Raw genomic sequence first — 25056 nt, forward strand, 5'->3', positions numbered from 1 at the left:
CCCAAGTCCGAAATGACTAGACGGGACATACCACCACCAGTAACAAATTAATCATTCAACCTATTTCCTACCCCAAGAGGCTTAGCCTATTGAATTCTGGCCCATTCCTCCAGCCACGTTGTGCAGGCCTGGCTTAGAAAGGCAGGAACAACTGAAACCAAACAGTAATGACAGGAGACGGGGTAAAATCAAACATCTGGTAGTGTAATTCTGCATTGGACAGGGCTAAGGCACTTGTGCAAACAAAGGCAGCCCAGGAGGGACATGACTGTGACTGACCAGGCAATGGTGCCTGCCCTGCAGGGCCAGTCTCCCTTCTCTGTGGACGTTACACGTGTGTCGTCATGCCAGTTTACCTGAGATCACATGCTGGATGCTGCTACTGAGTATACTGGCAACTTTCTTGTTGAGTGAGCGCCAGGTACATCTGCTCTGTGACAGCTTTGGCCACCAATTTGGTCAAGCACCCAAGGATCTTTGAGCCAGAGCACCAGCTTCCCTCTCACTTCTTGCACAACCCGGCAGAGAAGAGAAGTCCCCAGTTCAGCCTCGATAAGCCTTCAGCAGCTGCCCTGCAATGACCAGCCTCTGGATCTCGCTGGTTCCTTCGTAGATCTCAGTGATCCGGGCGTCCCGGTAATGGCGCTCTGCAGGCATCTCGGTCACATAACCCATCCCACCCAGGATCTGGATCGCCTGCAAGACAAACACTCAACAGTCACTGGGGAAGGGTGGCTTGGGTGCTATTTACTGTCTGGCCTATAATGAGGCTGGGATACAATGCTGATTTTTAGTAATCCCCCCCCCCCCCCAAACAATCACTAAAGGGGTGGTTTCCAGGAACAATTCTATTTTCTCTTTGGGCTCCTTTGAGTTGTGGGGTTGCTCCTGGGAGAGGAAAACAAACAGTTGGGATGCCCTGGCAAAGGTGGAAAATGCTCCTCGTTTTTTGGGGATACATGTGCCTACTCAGGGCGATGGCACAGGGAATGGGACACCTCCTGCAATGTCTAGAAATATATGTGCCATTGCTGTTATGTTTATGCTTTTTCTCCAAAAGGGAGACTCAAAGCAGCGAATGGGTTATATCTATGTAATTGATCGTATCAGGTTCTACCTAGAATAATAATAATAATCTTCCGACTCAAAATGGCTCACAATGAAACCAATAGAATACAACTAGAATCTAAAAATATACCAACATTAAAATAGAATTAGACATGAACAGTATTAAATAAACTTCTAACTGTAGAAGGGATGTAGCTCCTGCTTGCAAACCCACACAATCCCCATTGATCATGTTAGGCCCTGAGGCTGAAGCAGCTTACCTGGTGAGAAATGGAAGTGGCTGCTTCGGAGGCAGACAGCTTGGCCATGGCCGCTTCCTGGGGGAAAGGAAACACATGCCAAGATGCGGCCTACCGGTGTTTTTTTTCATACACCCACCCCCAAGAGTTATGCCCCATTGAATAAATCCCATGAGTATTTGCCTTTTCTGCAGAGTGTGCCAAAAGTCACAAAGAGGTTTCAATATTTAAGAACCCCTTATTTTTATTTCATTCGTAATTTGCAATACCTTAGCAGTATATATAAGGTATATAGGAAATAACCATCTGGTTCATCTCTGTGATTCCTGACCTGCCCTGCAAGAAGTTTGTAGCTGTACAAAGAAGGGCTACCTTGGTGTAGGGCTTCCCATTGTCCTTCAACATGGCTGCCCTCCAGGTCAGCAGGCGGGCGCTCTCCAGGGCCAGAGCCATATCGGCCAGCTTAAACTGCAGGCAAAAATGATACTTCCATGGGTGTTGTGCACACACGAATCAAGGCAACAACTCGTCCTGGGTTATATCCAGCATCAGAGGTTCCAATACCACCCTCCAAGGAAAGCAGTTGTCTGATCCTGGGCACTAGGGAGGAGAGCAGCGCTGAAACACCCTGGACTTCCTGTCATTCCCTTTAGTTCACTGCAAAGAACGTCCCATTGAAATGTGGTAAAGGTGGAAGTATGGAGTTGTTTGCCCTGTGTGTGGCATAGGCCCATAGAGGCTTCTTTGACACCCCCACCACCTATCACCAGTTATAAGGGTTAATATGGGTGCGCCAACCCCAAAAACACCCTGGAGTTTGTCCCCCTTGTAAGGCTTGGCAGAACCTCTCTCAGCACCTGAATGGCCTGGAACTTGGTGATGGGTGCCCCAAAGGCCATCCTCTTCTCAGCGTAATCCACTGCACAGTCCAGCGCCGCCTGGGCTATTCCTAAGGCCTGGGAGGCAATGCCAATCCGACCAGAGTCCAGTGTTTGCTAGAAGGTGGAAAGGACACAAAAAGGTCAGTATGAACCCATGAACACCCACCAGCACCGAAGTACATTCAAAACCTACCTACTTGAGCATTTACAACACTTGGGGGTCTGAGGTTTTGTAGGTGACAAAGACCAGCTTCCTGCTAAAAGTACCATCCCAAACCTGCTTCATTCCTCCCCAAGGAGACTCCCTGGATACCAGGAGTGGGAACCATGTGCCTGCCCTGATGATGTTAAATGGCAATTCCCAGCAGCTCTAAGCAGCAGAGACAATGAGGAATGCTGGGAGTTGCAGTTCAACTAGACCTGGAGTGTCACGTGATTCCTAGCCCTGCAGACACAACACTCAAACCCAAGAGCATAGCTACACCCAGGAAAAGCATCCAAGGGGGCTTCATTGCCCACGGTCATCAGTCAGCATTTTGGATGTTTGTCTAAATACACTATGGTTTCCATTCCCTCCATATTGCCAATGACAAACGCTTATATTTACATATAAGCATTGCATGTAAATGTCTGAAAACATGCAGCTTGTCTCTTCAGCCCACAGCAGGCCTGCCCAACCTGCCCTCCAGGTATTTTGGACTCCAGCTCCCAGAATGCCTAACCATTGAACAAGCTGGCTAGGGCTTCTGGAAGTTGGAGCTCCAAACACCTGAAGGTAACAGGTTGAAGAGGCCTGGCATAGGGCATATTCAGAACTTTTCTTCCAACACAATTCAAGCTTTTAGCTCTTTCAGTGTCATCCATATACCTAAAAGTACATTAAGTAAGTTATGACAAAAGCCTTTCATGTTGCGTGCATGGGACAGCGCACTAGCAGTGGCCTTATGGCTAGATGGCATAATGCATAATATACCTCTGGAAAGAGCGCGTAGGACACAGAGGGGTGGGGAGGCTGAAGTCTCAAGACATTCTTGGTTCACTCTGTTCTATTCAATCACAGCCTCCTTCCCTTTGTGTATAATAGCCACTCACCATGGCAATCTTGAAGCCCATGCCTTCCTCTCCCAGGAGGCTGTCCTTGGGGATGCGGCAGTCTTCAAAGATCAGGTTAGCCGTGGAGGAGGCCCTGATGCCCAGCTTGTCTTCCTTCTTTCCCAGAGACAAGCCGGGGGTTGGCATGGGCACAAGGAACGCACTGATGCCCTACAAAAGGCACACATGAGAACTTTCACAACTGAGCACACCAAAAAGGAAATTCAGTGTCCTAAAGGGGGGGGGGGGGAGTTTTGCCTGGGATTTCAAAAGGGATGGCTGTGGCATCTTGGGCAGGCCTAGCTTTAAGGGGCTGAGGAAGCAAAAAGAATCCCAAACTGCCAGGGGACCTTGGAGGTTTCCTGGTTCCAACTCGAGGAGAGGCAAGGAAGAAAGAATCGTCATCTCCCAGCTCTGGGAGAAAGCCTTGAGATAAAGCAAACGAGTGATCAAAGCTGCACCTCCAACAAAGGGAAGGCAGGCTGCTCCACTGTTCAACAGTGCAAACCTTTGAAACATTTCTCAATCTATTCCCTTTGTATTTCCTCCCACTGGTTTTAGACCTGCCCTCTGGGTAACACAACAAATAAGAGTCTCCTGATATTTAAGGACGATCTCTTTTTTCCCCCTGATGCTCTCTAGGGCAGAGGTGGGAATCGCATTACATGTTGGACTGCAATTTCCAACTGACCAAGGGTTAGGAAAGCTGGAAAATAGTCAATCACGGGCTCGGCTCTAGGACAAACATAGCCCAGGGCCCTTCCACACAGCCAGAATATCAAGGCAGAAAATCCCACAATATCTGCTTTGAATTGGGTTATCCGAGTCCACACTGCCATATAGTCCAGTTCAAAGCAAATAATGTGGGATTTTATTCAGCTGTGCAGAAGGGGCCACAGTTCTCCCAAACATTCCTTGGCTTCTCAAGCCCTCATTGCCTAGGCAGCTGCCCCCTAGAAACACCACCACATTGGCCCACTGAAAGCGAGTAGAGCAATTACTTTGGGCAATCTGAGCTTTGAAGCGATTATTATTTGGAAAGCACGACCGCCCCCCCCCCCCTTCCCAAATGTTCACCTTGTGTTTCAGGCCCTTGTCTGTAGTGGCAAACACGACCACCGCCGCAGCATCCCAGGCATTGGTGATCCAGGATTTGGTCCCGTTCAAGACCCATTCATCGCCAACCAGCCGTGCCATTGTGGAAGCCGCTCCTGCGTCGCTGCCATTGCCTTAGAAAGACAACACCAGGACAGCCCTGAAGGCAAAGGAGTCTCCGGTCCCTCCACCCAGAGAATGGAGCTGCTTGACCCCAGGCTTGCTTGGGCCTTTGGTGACTGTTCCTAAAAGGCTTCCCTCTTGAATTCATATACTGCATTCACAGTATTCCACAAACTGTGTGGCATAAGGAGAGGGGAGTGTGCCAGGACCTGGGAGAATCCATCCTTGCCTCCACCAGGTCCACATAAACCCTTCCTCCCCCTCGGCCAACTACTATATTACACTACATAACACGATTTTTCTTCCTGGGTTGTAAATGTCATTTCATAATTGGTTCTATCATAAAAACATGGAAAAAGTTTATTACACTGCCATAACTTTGTTTTTGTGGGACATCCTGCAATAGCACATTCTGCTCTAGTTTTTCGATGAATATCTCATCAAGTTTCAAACAATTCAACCTAGTTTGTGGCAGCCACAAAAAACAAGTTTCTGGAGAGGAACAACTACAGTAGAGTCTTGCTTATCCCAACATAAACGGGCTGGCAGAATGCCGGATAAGCAAAAATGTTGGATAATAAGGGATTAAGGAAAAGCCTATTAAACGTCAAAATTCGTTATAATTTTACAAATTAAGCACCAAAACATGTTTTACTATAAATCAACAGAAAAAGCAGTTCAAGACACGGTAACGTTATGTAGTAATTACAAATTTAGCACCAAAACATCGCAATGTATTGAAACAGCTGTGGATCCTGATGGGAGGCAGGCTGCGTTGGAGAATACAGAACGTTGGATGAGTGAAGGTTGGAGAAGCGAGACTCTACTGTACTTTCAAAGTAAGGGCTCCACAATTAAACAGGAGGTAACTCTTCCAAACCAGGAACAGATATTTTTTCAAATTTTGTTACACAGTGTAATCAGAGCCACACATCTTTTAAGATGCTTAGGGAATGCCAAATAATACTATATTTCTTCAATTCTAAGGGCCCTTCCAGACAGGCCCTATATCCCAGAATATCAAGGCAGAAAATCCCACAATATCTGCTTTGAACTGGGTTATCTGAATCTACACTCAGATAATGTGGGATTTCGTCCCTTGATATTCTGGGATAGAGGGCTGTGTGGAAGGGCCCTTGGACACACTTTTCCCCCTATGTAAACATCTCTAAAAATGGGGTGTGTCTTCAAAGTGCAGGTGATTCTTTAAAAAATAGTTTGATTTTGTTTTTATTTTAAAAAGTAAAAAAACCCAAAAAATATATAATAAAATATAAATCTGTGTATCTTATGTACTTTCGTTGGTGGTGGTGATGCTGAAATTAGGGTGCATCTTGCAAATCAATGGCATTTTACAGTTGAAGGAATATGGTATAATCCTTCAGAAAGCTTTATGGGTCTCCTTTATGGAGAAGAAAAGTGGGGTGTAAATATAAACATAGTAGTAGACCTCACCCTATGAGAGAACTACTGATTGCTACCTGGTTGTGATTGCTAACATCTGTCCTAAGCTGTGTGTTTGTGTATATATGTATATGTGTGTACACACATTCTCTCTCTCTCTCTCTCTCTCTCTCTCTCTCTCTATATATATATATATATATATAGGTAAGCACATATATATTGGGTAAGCAAGTGTTCCGTGGTTTATAAACTCATTCTTTCTTGCCATGATGAGGGAACGTAAAACAGAAGGCAAGTTTACGTAAGGTCACATTCCTTGCCTAACAAAACCCTATGAAACCCATGAGGTCACCATAAGTCCATACACACACACACACAAGCTTGCCAGGTCACACAGTATAAATTTCAGTTCACCCTGCACTTAATTGTTCTTTAAGACAAGGGCAAACTATAGTCAAAATGCTAACCAATGGGAGCAAAGGCCAAGGAATGTGTGGAGTGCCCCAATTACCTGGTTCACTGAGGGCAAAGCATCCTATTTTGTCCCCATTAGTGAAGGGACTGATCCACTTGTGCTTCTGCTCTTCAGATCCAAACTTCAACACTGGCCCTAAATAGAGGGTCTGAAGAGACAAAAGATCATTCCATCAATCGCCGGCATGAGCACAAGACAAGAGCAGCACTCTTTCAAACAGAGAACAGCCCCAGTGGCCTTACATTGTTGACACTCATGATGACACCAGTGGAGGCACAGCCTCGGCTGATCTCTTCTACAGCGATGGAATAGGCCAAGTAATCGAGCCCGGCTCCTCCGTATGTCTCCGGGACGTCCATCGCCAGGAGCCCCAAACTCCCCATCTTCTTGACCTGGAGAGGGAGGAAAAGATGCGGGAAGAAACAGTGTCCGAGGGAACAACCCAACTCTACATAATTGCCCTGGTTTTCTCCTTCTGATTGTAGGCCGAGAGCCTGCATCGGAAGCTCCTTTCCAATAACCAAGCTACGTCACTGACACAATGGGCAAATGGGCCAGGAAACTGCAGCAATGCACAATGGGCACTGCGCAAGAAGACTCATTACACAATGGTCACAGGGCTGGCAGTTTTCACATAATAATAATAATAATAATAATAATAATAATAAGTAGTAGTAGTAGTAGTAGTAAAGGTAAAGGTTTCCCCCTGACATTAAGTCCAGTCATGTCCAACTCTGGGGGTTAGTGCGCAACTCCATTTCTAAGCCGAAGAGCCGGCATTGTCCACAAACACGTCCAAAGTCATGTGATCAGCCTGATTACATGGAGTGCCGTTACCTTCCTGCCAGAGCAATACCTATTGATCTACTCACATTTGCATGTTTTTGAACTGCTAGGTTGGCAGAAGCTGGGGCTAACAGTGGGAGCTCACGTCGTTCCCCAGATTCGAACCTGCGACCATTTGGTCAGCAAGTTCAACAGCTCAGCGGTTTAACCCACTGAGGGCTCTATAATAATAATAATAAATAATATTAATATTGTTGTTGTTATTATTATTATTAATATTTATTATTATCGTTATTTATACCCTACTTTTCTCTCCACAAGGGAGACTCAAAGCAGCTTCCATTGTAAGCATTTCAATTTAAAATCCACAAACATTCACACTTTAAAACAGAATGAAACATGCAACGGTATTAAAAAAATTAGTAATAATCCCCAAGACATAGCTATATCTCTGCACCCCACCTGAAAAGGCACGTACAACACAATTCACCATTATGTGATCACAAATCAGAGTGCGATTCCACATATACCTAACAATACACCAGCCACAGCAATTATTTTCTCACAGCACTGCCGGTACTGCAATCTATTTCATTATTTCATTTGGCATTTAATTTTTATAATGTATTATTAGAATATATGAGCATTTATTCACCAACTGTGCTTAAGGCAGCTAATCAAGCTTACATCTTTTCCCATACTACTAGCCTTCAGATGTTTTCACCTTTGACACCCATCAGACCATCTAATGGTCAGGAATCCCAAGAGTTGTTCTCTGAATCAGGGACTTTGGTTTTCCAAGTGTTTGGGACTTCAGGTCCCAGAATTCCTGGTAATTGGCCAATGTGACTGGGGCTCCTGGGAGTTGAAGTCACAAATACCTGAAGGACCAAAGGTCAGGAATCACAGCTCTAAAACATTAGGAGGGCATAGGGTTGGAGAAAGCTAGAAAGATGGGGAAAAGGGAGGTTTCGCTGGACCCTCTGTGCTTTCTTTTCACCCGCAGGCAAAGAATTTCTCAACCTTTAATTGGTTAGATAATAATAATAATAATAATAATAATAATAACAATAATAATAATAATGTTTTAACTTTGCTGTCAAACCTGCGACCTTTCAGTCAACAAGCTCAGCAGCTCAGCGGTTTAACCCACCATTTTAATATGTTTTAATATGTGCTTCTTTGGCTGTATTTTAACTATATTTTAATATGTGTTTTTTTAGATGTCTTTTGACTATTTCGGCCTTGAACTAAAAGGAGAGGTAGGTAAATAATAATAATAATAATTATTATTATTACAGACCTCTCTTCACAGCTAGAGGGTGCAGTGAGTGTACTATTTTAATAATAATAATAATAATAATAATAATAATAATATTACCCACTTCTCCTCACAGCTAGAGAGTGCAGTGAGTGTACTATTTTAATAATAATAATAATAATAATAATAATAATAATCTTACCCACTTCTCCTCACAGTTAGAGGGTGCAGTGAGTGCACTATTTTTTATAATAAATAATTATTATTAATAATAATAATAATTTTACCCCCATCTCTTCACAGCTGGAGGATTCTGTGAGTACACTATTTTAACAACAACAACAACAATAATAATAATTCCTACCACCTCTCCTCACAGCTAGAGTGTGCAGTGAGTTTTTATATACAGCATACTATTTAATATGCTTTTCATTGTTCTTAAATTGTTGTAATTGAGTTAACACTTTTAGAATTTTTGTTCCACAAACCATTAGAGTTCTTTTGTTGACACTGGGGGCCCTTCCACACTGCCCTTTATCCCAAGGAACTCATCCCAGATTATCTGTTTATCCCAGGTTATCTGGCAGTGGGGACTCCTATATTACAGTTTAAAGCAGATAGTCTGGGATCAGTTCCTGGGATAAAGGGCAGTGTGGAAGGGCCCTGAGTCTCATACTGAGAAAAAGGTAGGATATCAACCAGACCCAGGCCCGTTTCTTTGGCCTGTTTGCTGGACCCTGATGAGAGCTGGAGCTACCTGTTCGGCCGGGAAGCGGTGCTCCCGGTCCAGCTGGGCCGCGATGGGGGCAAGCTCCTTTTCAGCAAAGTCCCGGCAGGTCTGGCGCAGCATTAGGTGGGTCTCCGGCAGGTCCACCACCTGATACACTGTGTGCAGCCGCCGCACGCCTTTGTGAAGCATCCAGGCTGCAAAGGGGAAGCAACAAGTGTGACTTTGGGCCAAAAGTCCCAATTTGGAGTACAGAGCAAGTCGCATCCTCTCGAGGACAGTGAGTATGACCCAAAACCTCAGAATAAACCGGATCTCTGACACCGTTGGGCTGGAACTCCCATTGGCCAGCATGACCAACTGTTCTGCACAGCCCAAATGTATGTGAAAGGCCAAATGCAGGCTCACGGCCACCAGCTGCCTTCAAATCCACCCCACCCCTGGGCTTGGTTTTTATAGCAGCCCTCCAAGAAGATGGCAGGATATACAGTATAAACTTTGTTTATGGCAGGGGCTTCAGTTGAGTCCTCTAGAGCAAAGGCCAATGCGTCTCTTTGCTGCAAAGTGGAAGGAAAGGCTCCCAGAGGCTCCAAGTGAGCGGAGATGAAAGGCAAAGAGAGCTGGAAGAGGGGCATCTAGTCTGACCCTCTTTGGCCAGGCAGCAAGACACAATCTGAGCCCTCCCAACAGATGGCCAGCCAGCCTCTGCTTCAAAGCCTCCCAAGAAGGGGACTCCACCATGCTCCAATATGCCTTCACCATAGTGTACTACCACTGGGTTGCTGTGAGTTTTCTGGGCTGTATGGCCATGTTTCACCCACATCTATGGCAGGCATCCTCAGAGGTTGTGAGGTCTGTTAGAAACTAGGCAAGTGGGGTTTATATATAAATACCTGTGGAATGATGTCCAGGGTGGGAGAAAGAACTCTTGTCTGTTGGAGGCAAGTGTGAATGTTGCCACTGGCCACCTTGATTAGAATTGGATAGCCTTGCAGCTGCAAAGCCTGACTGCTTCCTGGTTGGGGGAATCCTTTGTTGGGAGGTGTTAGTTGGCCTTGATTGTTTCCTGTTTTCTGAGTGTTGCTCTTTATTTACTGTCCTAATTTCAGTTGTTAACTGTTTTCAGTTTCAGTTAACAGTTGTTAACTGTTTTTACACTGTAGCATTGAATTTTTGCTGTTCTTATTTGTTGTGAACCGCTGTGAGTCGCCTTCGGGCTGAGAACAGCGGTATATAAGTAAAGTAAATAAATAAATAAATTTCAGGAAGTTCTTCCTCATGTTTGGGTGGCACCTCTCTCCCTGCCATCGGAACCCAAGCCTTGCCCCTTCCTCCTCCTTCCAAATGCTTCCAATTGGCCTCTTGGCCTTCTCTTTTTCCAAGCCAAAGACCCCCATCTTGGGCCATTGGATTTTCCCATCTCTGGAGCCCTTCCAGGTGGTCAAGGTTGCCCTCGTTGTGGCCCTTCGGGGTTAATGGGACCTTGGTTGCGAGTTCGCGCGGTTTGGCATCCCTTGGCTGGGCGCTCTGGGAGTTGCAGTTCGCTGAGGGACTAATAGTCCTGGCCAGAGCGGGCGTTGGGCCTTGTCAGCCTCCCTCATATTAAGAAGGCCTCACAGAGAGAAGAGAGAGGAGGGGATTTTCCAAAAATGGGGCCGTCCAGCTTAGAAAAGTTACTTTCGAAGCACCCAACGCCGACAAGCAGCCACATGGCGAGCTTCCCAAGGCTGGGGTCACTATATGACGTTTCCTCCCTCTTATTTGGCCCCTCCTTTACAGTTGACCAACACCCCCCTGCCTTCTCCACTTGGTACGCGCCACCCTGCCGACCGCTTCTTCCAGAAGCACTTGGCGCGTACCAAGTGGCAACGCTCAGAGGGGGGACGACATTTCCCCACTTACCGCAGCGTCGCGCAGAGAGAGCCATGGCTGCTGCCATCCCGGGGCAAAGGAAGAGGGCTCTGGCGACCGAGACCTTTTTTTGACTCTGCCTCCTTATGAATATTCACGAGGTCCTGCCTTCTTTCCCCGCCTCGTCCTGAATATTCATCACCCGCTTCTTTCCCCGCCCCCTCGCGCCCTTTCGAAAACAACCTCAACCTTTAGTTCCACCTCAGAAATGTGCGGGACATGTCCGCCATCTTGAGCCAATTAACCCTTTAACCTCTCATTGCATGCTGGGAAATGAAGCCCTTCGAACCCTCAGGGTGGGCCTCACTAGACTACAACTCCCAGCATGCCACCGTACGTTGCCATGGCAGTTAAAGGGGCGTAATAGCGCAGTTAATGAAGTGTAATAAAAAAACCCCTATTGCTCGAGTTGGGAGCAAAACCGATTTTAGGGCAAAGACTGACGGAGTTGGATTTCTCCAAAACTTTGCCTCCCCAGCAGAAAGGCATTCTGGGTCTTGTAGTTCTCTTGCCCTCCAAAGCAAGACTTAAGGCAATAAAGCATTAAACAAAGCCCATTTTGCAGAACTAAGGCACACAAAATAAGAGGGAAAATGTTGCTCTGAACTACAAGGCCCAGATATGATCATCATCGTCGTACTATGTATTGTTGAAGGCTTTCATGACCAGAATCACTGGGTTGTTGTAGGTTTTTTCGAGTTATATGGTCATGTTCGAGAGGCATTCTCTCCTGACATTTCGCCTGCAAAGATCCACCCAGAGGAAAAGTGTTCTTCCCATAGATCAAGGGAACTACTGATTGCATAGGGAAGCTGATGAGGAAACACAATATACAAACTATCTACAGACTCACTAAGAAAATCCAACAAATGCTACGTTCAGCAATGGACAAGAGGGATCCTTTCACCTCTGCAGGAGTCTACCGTATACCATGCAGCTGTGGACAAGTCTACATAGGGACCACTAAACGCAGCATTGCCCAAACACGCATCAAGGAACATGAAAGGCACTGCAGACTACTTCAACCAGAGAAGTCAGCCATAGCAGAGCACCTGATGAACCAACCTAGACACAGCATTTTATTTGAAAACACAGACATGCTGGACCACTCTCACAACCACTATGTCAAACCCACAGAGAAGCCACTGAAATCCACAAGCATGTGGGGAATTTCAACAGAAAGGAGGAAACCATGAAAATGAACAAAATCTGGCTACCAGTATTAAAAAACTCTAAAATTATAACAGCAAAACAACACCCAAACACAGGGAAACTCCAGAGAGGAAACAATCAGGGACAGCAAATCACCTCTCAGCAAAAGATTCCCCCAGGCACTAACAAGCCACACCAACAAACTGCCAGGCCATCAAATGCTAATCAAGGTGGCCAGTTGAAACATTCTCACCTAGCTCCAACAGACAAGAGTTCTTTGTCCCACCTAGGACATCCCACAGATATATAAACCCCTTTTCCTAGTTCCAACAGACCTCACAACCTCTTGAGGATGCTTGCCATAGATGCAGGCGAAACGTCAGGAGAGAATGCCTTTAGAACATGGCCACATAGCCCGAAAAAACCTACCACAACTCATCATCATACTTGTTTCTATGCCGATTTCCTCTCTCAAGTCAAAGCATTGCAATTCCCAAGATCTGAAATGCCAGCGGGATTTCTTTTCCCAAATAGTTTTGAGCCATTTCTAATTTGAATGTATGCAGCAGGCACAACTTATTTAGTAGAGTCTCTGTTAACTAGAACTCACACAAATGGCAAAATACACAATGGAAGGAATACTTTAAATAATAAAAAAGCTGGTTCACTATTATGTGAAGCTTGCCTTCCTTTGCTTTGGGTGACTATCTTTCATAAAGAATCCCAAGTTAATATTCAGAGTCTGGTGAACAGCGTGACTTATCCTCACTGAAACATCTATGTTCCCCTACAAACACTATAATTGTCAAAAAGGGAACAACTCACCCGTGGGGCGAAAGCAGTGCTCCATCTTGATGTAGCTGCAAAGATTTCCCAAAATTTCTTTCTGGGCGAAATTGTACATTGTTTGACTCGCCTTGAAGCCATTTCCCAGCCACACTGTATCTTGGAATATACTGGAATCACCTGCCTGATCAGGTGCAAAGGTGCCCAGCTGATTTTGGGATTAGAATTTAAAACATTTGAAACATTTAAAGACACGGATGAAGCCAGGCCTTCTATCACTAGCGGCCCAGGACTCACAGCACACAAACCACAACGGGATTGTACCATTTTGAGATAATTTTTTTTATTATGATTGCTATTGCTTGTGACAAAATAACATTTCATACAAATCAGTCAGGTAGTTGGTTGCAGAGCGAGGCAAAGGCATGATGACGGGTTCAACAAAGAGGAGAAGAAAATCGCACAGGCCTCTTTGGTGCTCGCCGTTGTCCTTAATGGAAAAATACCTTCGCGGAAAAAAAATAGAAAACGACCGGGATCTGTTCTGGAATGGACACGGTTCGACAGGGACAAGGGTTACAGACAGCAAAGAACACCACAAAGGGGGAAAAAAGCAAGGAAGGGATTGTTGGCCAATGCTATTATTGGTCTTGTCACTGCTGTTGACACAGTGACAATCTCTTCTTTGACTGTCAGGAAGGATTCAAGAGGCTTAGAAAATCCTGATTCTAAAAAAGAGACCCTGAGGTCCATACATACATTTGCGCTGCTTAAAAAATATAGTGCTGCGGCTGTACTGTGCCTCCTTTGCTTGGAGCGGGGGCCACTTCAGGAGAAGACTCGCACAGAGGGCAATAGCTGACAGAAAGGATTAAGGCAAACAGTAAACAATCCGTCCCCTTCCCTGCGGATGGGTCTCCAGTCCCTTTGTCTGTGCTATGACTGGGAAGAGCCCTCTGCTGGTTGGGTTTCTCATTTCTCTGAGATGAAAAGGAAATGCAGGCGAGGACAACCGCCCTACAGCAAAGCAGGGAGAGTGACACTTTGGTCTGGTGTTTGAATGGACCAGAGGGAATGTCCACAGAGAAGGCGCACTGATGGAACACTGGCTCATTTCTCTGAGTCATTAGATTTGCCGTGGATACTATCCTGCTTCCCCCTTTTGCAAAGTTTTTGGTTGAGAGGACAGAAACTTCATTTCAGCCAGCAAGCTAGGGCCCTTTCACACAGCCATTTTTTTTCCGTGTCAGGAGTGACTTGAGAAACTGCATGTCGCTTCTAGTGTGAGAGAATTGGCTGTCTGCAAAGACGCTGTCCAGGCGGCGCCCAGATGTTTTGATGTTTTACCATCCTTGTCAGAGGCTTCTCTCATGTCCCCGCATGGGGAGCTGGAGCTGACAGAGGGAGTTCATCTGTGCTCTCCCTGGATTGGAACCTGCTACCTGTTGGAGGTTCGAATCCCATTGTGCCACCGGGGGCTCCCACACACCATATAACCCCACAATATCAAGTCAGATAATACACAATATCTGCTTTGAACTGGGTTATCTGAGTCCACACTGCCATACAATCCAGTTCAATGTGGATTGTACACACCTGTGTGAAAGGGGCCCTAGAGATGTTGCCAGGTTGTTAAGGGGAGCAGATTTCCACCCCAGCCCTATTAGCACCGCAATTCCATTGAGGGACAGTCAATGGGCATTCCAGTATCCTCTTTGGACACAACTGTTCCATGGTGCCAAAGCTGCGTCTGGAGTCATGTTATTGGAGACATCAGGACCCTCCCTGCCTCCTCCTTCTGAAATTCCTTTTAAACGTTTAGTCTAAAGCCAGTAGCAAGGCCTTGTCATATTTCTATCTCCAGTTGGTTGCTTTATTATTATTATTATTATTATTATTATTATTATTATTATTGCTAAGAGATAGGCTGCTCCAAAGGACATGCAGAGCTCATGTGGGGCTGAGGGTACCAAGGCCGGAGGAAGAGGCAAGCGGCTAGAGGTTTATTGCAAAGAATGGGGCCTGCCACCAATGGAGGCTGCTACATTTCCCTTCCCATTGTGTCTGGGGTGAGTGAGCCAGAAAGAAAGCAGAGAGAAGCCTGAGTGTCACCAAAGGACACTGAACAAGGCACCTGGGGTTTAACCGTGGAAGACTTTCCATGCTCCTTTTTTGCAGCGCCTCCAGACGCAAGGTTAAAAAGGCACCTTTTTTGTAGCAAGCAGCAGGGAGGCTGTAGCCAAAGTGGGATTGTCATAATTCGGATGACTGGATCACGGTGAAGGAGGTGGGAGATCTACCCAAGGCACCCTCACTTCAGATAACAATTACATTTTGGGGGGGAAAACACCCAACTATCCAGTTCTTAAAAGTAACAACTGCACACTGATTTGAGAAACTCTGACCCTTTCTGTTTTACGCCCAATACTCTGTGGTGCTTAGGAAGTCCTACCTTATCAACACAACAAAGAAGTTTGTGCTTTCTTTTGGTAGTTGTTCTCCCTCCCTCTGCTGCTCCAGATTTCTTTGGAAACAACACACTTCCCCACAAAGGACTGGTCTGAAACATAGCAATGGTCCCATTTTTTTACTGAAGCCACTTCTGATAGAGATCACCAGATGGGGGAAGAAACAGCAGCTTTGCTTGGGATCAAGGCAAGGTCTCAGACTGGGAAGGTGGTGATCACAAAGGCTATGAGGACAAGGCTCCTCTCCCTGACTCAAGAACGCCCCTGTTTTCTCAGTACTTGCCAACAGGAATGGCTACATCTCAATGACAAACGCTAGCTGGCTTCTTGTCTCATCTATTTAATCAAAGCCAATAAAATGGGGAAAGCAAAAATCCCAGTATCAACAGGTTCCCTTTCTTCTCAGAGCTGAGTAGCAGAAATCTCAAAAGAGCGGTTTGGCAGTCGCTTGAGCTGAAGTGCCAGCTTAAGTTGCACTGGCTGGCTACAACCACCATTTCTTCCAGTATGCCACCAGTCTGAGCTTTGGGTTTCCAGCACGTGCCAGAAGAAAACTCTGTCATGTGGTTGGTCCTTTCCTTCGACAACTCCAGAAATCATTACCAACAATATTTATGGAACATCTACGACTCTACAAGCAGAAGAAACAGTCCAGTTCTATGGCAAGCTGGAGCATCCCCTCATTTTGAGGTCCTCCAGTATTGCATTTCTAAAAGGCTTGTTGTCAGACAAGGACAGTCATCCATCGGACGTGGCAAAAGAAACAGGCCAGCCCTGTGTTGTCCCTCTTGTTGGGGGACTGCGATCTACATTTCCCTGGCTCCTCCGAAGAGGCAACAGCTTCCTGCTGTGGATCTGTGCTCCTGGTCTTAAGGAGAAAAGAGGAGCACAAGGGTGGGGACAGAGCACACAAGAAAGTCTGGCTAAGATGGCTAAGCTACAAGAATTGCTACACCAGTTAGCATTTCACAGACAACCGGACTTGTCACCTTACCAGGAGATAAAAAAAAGCCAAGCAGAGGCCAAGGAAAAAACAAGGCCGGAAAGGACAGCAGTGCAAGGAGATCTCCTTTACTCTTGCAGACGTTGCCCCCTCAGCCCCATCAGCGTTGTTCCGTGAGCTTGGCAGAATGTTCCGGAAGTAGACTGGAAGGAGGGAATGGCTTTTCGGCTCTTCTCTGGCACGCTCAGGGTAACTAGCGACGGCGCCCCATTCAACGGATGCTACTGGCCCCCATTGTAGGCGTAGTCAGCCTTATTGTGCATGATCAGCTTGTTGTCCACAAAGTAGAAGCTGTCTGAGCGGGTCTCGTAGGGGTTCTCAACCATCAGACGGACTGCGTGGAAATGGAGAGAAGATTTAGGTTAACCCTGGAATACACCTCACCTGCCAGAGGAGACCCAAGACCAGCCAATAGTTTGCTCAAATACAAAGACAAAAAATCCAGACCATTCACTCCAGAAATCTTCCCCTTCAAGCTCATAAAGGTGGATACAGAATCCCTCTGGTCCATCATTCCGTCTCAAACGAAAGCCACTAAACCTCTTTGTGGTGCTTCAAAGCATCAAAGCACTAACTTTCCTTCCTAATAGCACTTTCTGTCTCAGCCCAAGAAAACTCTGATATAAAATTATACTCACTGAGATCCTCTGAAAGCTGGGGAAACTCATAGATGTGCTCACAGGTATTTCGGCTGCTGGGGATACAGAAGCCAAAATCGAAGTCAAAGTTCTTTAGAAGGCGGTCTCGGAAATAATGCCTTTCAATCATGCGGAAGTTTGACACAGGCTTGTCCCCCACAGTGAACTCCACTCTGTGGAAGTAGGGAAGGGAGGAAAAGAATATTCCATTTTAGCCAAGTGAACCTCTTAAGCTCACACTGGTGTCTATCAGGAACAATGCTTAAATAATAGAGGATGGAGAATATTTCTCGTCATAAAGTTTGGGACTTAGGAGAACACCACCCGACTCCAACTAGTGAAGCAGAATACATATTTTGCAAAAGAATATTTATCATTAATGTATTTATTTCATTCCCACCACACATGGGACCCACAGCAACTTATGATAAGGTTAAAACTAAAGCCCCGAAAATTGAATAATTGAAACACAACTCAGTAGGTTATTATATTCCAACATTGTTCATTTTAGAAGACTAAGTTTGCAAACACTTTTTAAAATATAACCCATATTCTCCATGGATGGGCCTGTGATGGTGCTGGGATCAAGAGAAACCCTGCAAGAAGCCCATTAAAATGGCAAACCTGTGCCAAGCAAACAGAACCTGGCACATTAAATATAATTTAGGCAGAATGCAAAAATCACCTTTTTGCTGTGATTTCTTTTAAAAGCATGGACTACCCCAAGGTCCAGATACTGCTTAAACTTTCTATTTCTCTAACACGTTCTTGTCAAAGGGCTCAATTGGTTTGTTGGGAATGTCTTGAGAGGCCAGCTATAAGCAACATACTCACGTTGCACCAACGGTTCGGAGGCGCAGGAAAGCTGGTGTGAACTGATAGCGAACAAAACGGCCCGCACTGGTGTCTATCTCCCCAGGATCATTGCCATCATCCTCTTGTTCTGGAAGAATGGATCGTGAAAGGGGTTAAGCATTAAAACATACAAGTGCCTGTCCGAATTACTGACGTTCCTAACAGTAACACAGGTGACACCTGTGTGAGACACTGGGGAAGTAAGGATCAAGGAGCCTTTCCTACCAGAATGCTTATAGCTACAGCCTGCTTTTTCAACCCACCTCACTCACTGCTTCTTGAGTTAGTAGCTGAGCTACAATCTGGTCAGATTTATATCTGGGAGGAATGCAAGATAAGTCGTATGATATCTGGAGGAAAACATGACACAGTACAACAAGGCATGCAGATCATCCAGTTGAGACAACTCTCCTTCGCTCTTAATAACATCCAGAAAAGAGGTCTGACGTGCAAGGCACAACCCACCCAGATGTTTGTCTGAGTATACCCCACCAAAGTGAAGACAGCAGGACATCAGTGAGGCATATAGTGAACTACATCCTAGTGAACTGCCCTTCAATAAAGAGTCTAAACCTTTGAAATGTTCCTTCAGCCCAGTTAGTCTGGTGACATTGGAGAGATCATGCAAAAGCCCTCTTTCAGGGATCTTAAAACTAAACATTCAGTGAGTCTAGACTGAAGCTGTGTTCCTTGTCCCCTAAGGAAAGCTTCATGGGTTGTATTTATCGATATACCATAAGTGATGTTGCCATTTTCAGATGTTGTATCTTCATACAAGCACATAAGATCACCAATACGCAACATAGCCTAAAACCAAGGCTAAAACTTAACACAACAAAGGGCTAATTTTTAAAAATAAAATAAAATCAGCCAGAAATGTGGAGATGAAATGGAAAGGCCCTTGTCTGCTAGTTCTACCCAGTACCCCTTTCTTTATGACTAACTCACCTGAAGATGAAGGTTTGGCAATTTCAAAAAGCACAGTCCCTGTTTCTAGATCCCGGATCTTGAACTTGGTGAAGTCGATGTTATAGATATTGTCTTCAGGTCGGCACAGATAGTCTAAGGGAGAGGGGACAAAATTGGAACGAGTTTTGAGAAGCATATAGAAGGGCTTCAACGGCAAATATGTCACTATCCAGGGAGGATGGCACTGATTTAGAGGGATTGTCTGGTGAAAGAGATAAGCTGCATGGCCCAGAAGCCTACAGGAGCAGCAATCCTCTTTCTAAATAAGCGGCAGGCTATTTAGCATCATCAAATTGCCATTTTTAAAAATGCAGAAGAGAGTTGTGTTTTCTGGTTGTGACCATCTGGGCAGTTCCTATCAGAATTGCAAAATGGTTTGGAGTTTCCCATCAAGAGATCTGCAGTCAAGGGTGCGTTTGCACAAAAGGAGAACACGCCAAATTTCATGTTCATCGATACACAGAAACACAGGCACCATGCAAGGAACAAAGGCTTTGGGTCGAATGCAGGTTTGAGCATCCCTTCTCTGAAAATCCAAACAAGTCCAAAGGTTGCCTCCTTTGTGTGGCTGAGCTAGCAACCCTACTACTTTGCGATGGTTCAATGTACACACACTCTGTTTATTGTGTATAAAATGACCGTCTATGTATATATGATGTCTACAGCAGATCCCACCGATTTTGTGCTTAAACTTCTCCAAGAGCTCCCTTAAAAAAATAGAGACACAGAGGCTCTCAAAGTGGCTTGCGAATCTTGGAAAGGAAGAGGTAAGGAACCCGAAATCTAAAACACTCCTCTTAAATATTTCAGGGAAGGGGCACTCAGAAAAAAAGGAATACATTCCATAAGTCAAACATAAATACATCTTGAGCTTCTCTCCTAGTGTGAGGAATCAAACCAAATGACACATAAAGGGCCGAGTCTCTCTTTTCTGGAAATGCTCCCAAAATTCCCTAAATTGTCCGCAGGGATGGCTTTTTTTTTTTTTTGTCGTGTCAGGAGCGACCTGAGAAACTGCAAGTCGCTCCTGTTGTGAGAGAATTGGCCGTCTGCAAGGACGTTGCCCAGGGGACGCCCGGATGATTTGATGTTTTTATCATCCTTGTGGGAGGCTTCTCTCATGTACCTTCATGAGGAGCTGGAGCTGATAGAGGGAGCTCATCCGCCTTTCCCTGGATTCGAACCTGTGACCTGTCGGTCTTCAGTCCTGCCGGCACAGGATGGCTGAGACACTGCACACAACCTTCTCTCTTTCTGTGTATGCACGCACGCATGTGTGCATACAGGCATATACAAATATTCCCAATACAAAATTCAACATAACAAAGAATTTGGGTCCCCAGTATTTTGAAGGAGGAGTTTTCATTTTAAACTGCATTCTGGGGTGCAGAATAATAGGATTTTCAACCTCGAGTCTCTGGGCCCTTCCAGACAGGCCCTATATCCCAGAATATCAAGGCAGAAAATCCCACAATATCTGCTTTGAACTGGGTTATCTGAGTCCACAGTCAGATAATGTGGGATTTTCTGCCTTGATATTCTGGGATATAGGGCTGTGTGGAAGGGCTCTACGACATTCTGGGGTGCAGAGCAATAGGATTTTCAACCTCTTTTGACATTCTGGGGTGCAGAATAATAGGATTTTAAATCTCGAGCCTACGATCTTCCGGGGTGCAAAGCAATACGATTTTCAACCTCTTTTGGCATTCTGGGGTGCAGAATAATAGGATTTTAAATTTCGAGCCTACGATCTTCCGGGGTGCAAAGCAATAGGATTTTCAACCTCTTTGACATTTCGGGGTGCAGAATAATAGCGTTTTTGACCTCTGACATTTTGGGGTGCAGAATAATAGGGTTTTCAGCCTCTTTGACATTCCGGGGTGCAGAATAATAGGATTTTCAATCTCTTTGACATTTTGGGGTGCAGAATAATAGGGTTTTTGACCTCTTTGACATTTTGGGGTGCAGAATAATAGGGTTTTCAGCCTCTTTGACATTTCGGGGTGCAGAATAATAGGATTTTCAACCTCTTTGACATTTCGGGGTGCAGAATAATAGGGTTTTCGACCTCTGACATTCCAGGGTGCGGAATAATCGGGTTTCCAACCTCGACTGCAGTTTGAGGTCCAGAATAACAGGGTTTCCAGGCTCTGCTCCGCCATTCTGGGGTGCGGAATCACAGGGTTCTCCTCCCCGCTCCCCGCCCGGCCCGCTGGGGTGGCCCGCCTGAGCTTGGCTTGGCCTTGGAGGCCAGGCCGCCCCCCACTCGACTCACTTTGGGTGACGCGGCTGAGGCCGAGGACGTGTTCGGGCCGGACGGGCTCCAGCGCCAGCAGTTCGGCCTCGGTGCGGGGCAGGAGGGCTGCGGAGGCGTCCCCGGAGCCCCTGGGCCCTCGGAGACGGCTGAGGGCCCCTCTCCCCGCCGGAGCCGGCGCCACCCTGGGCTTCGAGCCGCTCATCGCCGCCGGGCCGGCCGCCGCCGCCGCCAAGATGGCCGCCGCCTGCTCCCGTCGCTATGGGAGCCAAGGCGCGGGCGGGGCTGAAGGACGCCGACGACGCCGTGACGTCCGAAGGCAGAGGCGCGCGTTGCCGGGCAGGGAGGGAAGCCTCGCCAGGGCGCATGCGCAATCCCGCCAAATGCCTCCCGGCCGTATTGTCCTCTCTGGCTGCCATGGTAACTCCCCGCGGATTCCTGGGATTGGCGGGTTCAAAAAGGGAGGCCTTTCTGGTGGCTTTTGCTACTTGTTTTAGGAATGGTTTATGTTAGGATGATGTTATAAGTCTCCTTGGGCCGAAATGGAGAAAGGCGGGGTAAAAATGCCCCAAATGAATAAATAATAAAATGGCTTTTTAGCAGTTTGAACTTCTGGTTGTGCTGACTGGCATAACCTGGGGATCACAACCAGACACAGTGAAGACATCTGCCCTTGCACTATGCTACTCTGCTGCTGAGTATGCATGCCCAGTGTGGAACACATCTCACCACGCTAAAACAGTGGATGTGGCTCTTAATGAGACATGCCGCATTATCACAGGATGTCTGCGCCCTAAACCACTGAAGAAACTACACTGTCTAGCTGGTATTGCACCACCTGACATCCGCCGGGAAGTAGCAGCCAATACTGAAAGGACCAAGGCAGTGACATCTCCAGCCCATCCCTTGTTTGGGTATCAGCCAGCACGTCAATGACTTAAATCAAGAAATAGTTTTCTAAGATCTACAGAGACACACTCTGGAACACCCCAGCAAGCAAGAGTCCAAAAGTGGCAGGCTCAAATCCAGAACCTCAATTAATGGCTGATACCAAATGAGAGCGAAAGCACAAAAGCCGGGTTGCAGCTAAACGTCAAAAAAACCAAGATTATGGCAACAAGAATGATTGACAACTGGAAAACAGAGGGAGAAAATGTGGAGGCCGTGACAGACTTTGTATTTCTAGGTGCAAAGATTACTGCAGATGCAGACTGTGGCCAGGAAATCAGAAGACGCTTACTTCTTGGGAGGAGAGCAATGTCCAATCTCAATAAAATAATAAATAGCAGAGACATCACACTGGCAACAAAGATCTGCCTAGTCAAAGCCATGGTATTCCCTGTAGTAACCTACGGATGTGAGAGCTGGACCATAGGGAAGGCTGAGCGAAGGAAGAGAGATGCTTTTGAACTGTGGTGTTGGAGGAAAGTTCTGAGAGTGCCTTGGACTGCGAGAAGATTCAACCAGTCCATCCTCCAGGAAATAAAGCCCGACTGCTCATTGGAGGGAAGGATACTAGAGACAAAGTTGAAGTACTTTGGCCACATCATGAGGAGACAGCAAAGCCTAGAGAAGACAATGATGCTGGGGAAAGTGGAAGGCAAAAGGAAGAGGGGCCGACCAAGGGCAAGATGGATGGATGGCATCCTTGAAGTGACTGGACTGACCTTGAAGGAGCTGGGGGTGGTGACGGCCGACAGGGAGCTCTGGCATGGGCTGGTCCATGAGGTCACGAAGAGTCGGAGACGACTGAACGAATGAACAACAAATGAGAGACTCCCCCCTGGGCACACAGAAAACTGGGCGACTTGGAAGGCGCTGAACAGACTGCGCTCTGGCACCACGAGTTGCAGAACAAACCTTCAGAAATGGGGCTACAAAGTGGAATTCACAACATGCGAGTGTGGAGAAGAGCAAACCACAGACCACCTGCTGCAATGCAACCTGAGCCCTGCCACATGCACATTCTTGCGGCAACACCAGAGGCACTCCAAGTGGCCAGCTATTGGTCAAAGGACATTTAATCAACTACCAAGCTTGCAAACTCTGTTTTGTCTGTTAAAAATTTGTTTAAAATTAATACAATTGTCTGGTTGATACTGACACGATAAATAAGCAGTTTGAACACATTTGTTGTGTTGTGTTTTGTTTAATTTCATTGTCATATTTATATGTATTGTTAGCTGCCTCGATCCCTTGCATTGGGGAAAGGCAAGGTAACAAATGTATATATATACACACATAAATAATAATTTAAAAGTTGCCATGACACTTCCCTGAATCCTACAGCCAAAACAAAAAAAGACTGAGGTCATAAAACTATTGGAAGACTGGTCTTGAGTGGTTTCCAGCTGTAGGTCCTCCAAGAGTTTTGGACTTCAACTCCCAGAATTCCTGACAGTTGGCCCAGCTAGCTGGGGCTTCTGGGAGTTGGAGTCCCAAAGGACCAAAGGTTGGGAAGGAAGCCAGAGTCCCACAGCAGGAAGGATTCGCCTCCTGGCACCTATTCCAAGAGCCTTAGAAGGCAAACTTGGGGCCAAGGCTTCCTTCATGGTTTTCTTAGTGCTTTCAATCTGTGCCGATTTGACTATTCACAGATCAAATGTCCTCTCTGGGCATTTCTCAGTCCTCCAGGTCCACTTCGTTCCTGTTGGAGGAGCCAGAGAAGCCTGGAGAGCCCTCTCTATGTCTTCTAATGGAATTCTGTGGCTGGCTTGCAGCAGAAAGTCACCACAAAGTCCCAGAAACCCCAAGAAAGATATTCTCTAAGTTTTTTTAAAAAACACAATTCCTGTATTCATAGCATTTCACTTTCCCAGGGGCCTCTAACCCCAGCAAATGTGGGGGGCTGACTGTATAGGATGGATTATTGATTAGGTTATTGTTGTATTTTTATATTTTATGTTTTTCCTGCTTGCATTGCTGCTGTTTTGTAAGCTGTCCCAAGTCCCTCTAGGGAGATGGGGTGGGATATAAATAAAATTATTATTATTATTATTATTATTATTATTATTATTATTATTAGAAACACAAGATGAGTCCACAGCAGACAAGATCACTCTGCTGGCTGTATTGGATCACACGTCGGACACTTCCCAAGTGTCTAGGACTGTGTGATGTATCGGCAAATAATGCGTGCAGATCCCAGTAAGGTGGGCTTTTGCAGCTGGCAGATCATAGAATCATGGAATCATAGAGTTGGAAGAGACCTCATGGGCCATCCAGTCCAATCCCCTGCCAAGAAGCAGGAATATTGCATTCAAAGCATCCCTGACAGATGGCCATCCAGCCTGTTTAAAAGCTTCCAAAGAAGGAGCTTCCATCACACTCCGGGGCAGAGAGTTCCACTGCTGAACGGCTCTCACAGTCAGGAAGTTCTTCCTCATGTTCAGATGGAATCTCCTCTCTTGTAGTTTGAAGCCATTGTTCCGCGTCCTAGTCTCCAGGGAAGCAGAAAACAAGCTTGCTCCCTCCTCCCTGTGACTTCTTCTCAAATATTTATATATGGCTATCATATCCCCTCTCAGCCTTCTCTTCTTCAGGCTAAACATGCCCAGCTCCTTAAGCCGCTCCTCATAGTGCTTGTTCTCCAGACCCTTGATCATTTTAGTCGCTCTCCTCTGTACACATTCCAGCTTAGAGTCAGTATCTCTCTTCAATTGTGGTGCCCAGAATTGGACACAGTATTCCAGGTGTAGTCTAACCAAGGCGGAAAAGAGGGGAAGCATTACTTCCCTAGATCTAGACACTATGCTATTGATGCAGGCCAAAATCGCATTAGCTTTTTTTTTGCCACCACATCACATTGTTGGCTCACGTTTAACTTGTTGTCCACGAGGACTCCAAGATCTTTTTCACACGTACTGCTC

General features: G+C 46.1%; 2 protein-coding genes across 2 annotated transcripts; both read right to left on the reverse strand.

Moving 5' to 3' along the window:
• Positions 1-183: 183 nt before the first annotated feature.
• On the reverse strand, positions 184-11312 carry ACADS (acyl-CoA dehydrogenase short chain). Its single transcript, XM_060785387.2, has 10 exons — positions 11054-11312; positions 9182-9348; positions 6620-6769; positions 6414-6525; positions 4358-4509; positions 3281-3451; positions 2165-2302; positions 1680-1775; positions 1329-1385; positions 184-696 (listed from the first exon to the last, which is right to left on the reverse strand). Exons 1-10 carry the CDS (start codon positions 11088-11090, stop codon positions 544-546), a joined length of 1233 nt encoding a protein of 410 aa, XP_060641370.1. The 5' UTR covers positions 11091-11312; the 3' UTR covers positions 184-543.
• Positions 11313-13326: 2014 nt separating this feature from the next.
• On the reverse strand, positions 13327-21458 carry UNC119B (unc-119 lipid binding chaperone B). Its single transcript, XM_060785386.2, has 5 exons — positions 21209-21458; positions 18913-19026; positions 17944-18052; positions 17110-17282; positions 13327-16805 (listed from the first exon to the last, which is right to left on the reverse strand). The coding sequence occupies exons 1-5, from the start codon at positions 21390-21392 to the stop codon at positions 16693-16695; spliced, it is 693 nt and encodes a 230-aa protein (XP_060641369.1). The 5' UTR covers positions 21393-21458; the 3' UTR covers positions 13327-16692.
• Between the last annotated feature and the right edge of the window lie 3598 nt (positions 21459-25056).

The sequence above is a fragment of the Anolis sagrei genome, chromosome X (assembly GCF_037176765.1).
Source record: "Anolis sagrei isolate rAnoSag1 chromosome X, rAnoSag1.mat, whole genome shotgun sequence".
Taxonomy (NCBI): Eukaryota; Metazoa; Chordata; class Lepidosauria; order Squamata; family Dactyloidae; genus Anolis; species Anolis sagrei.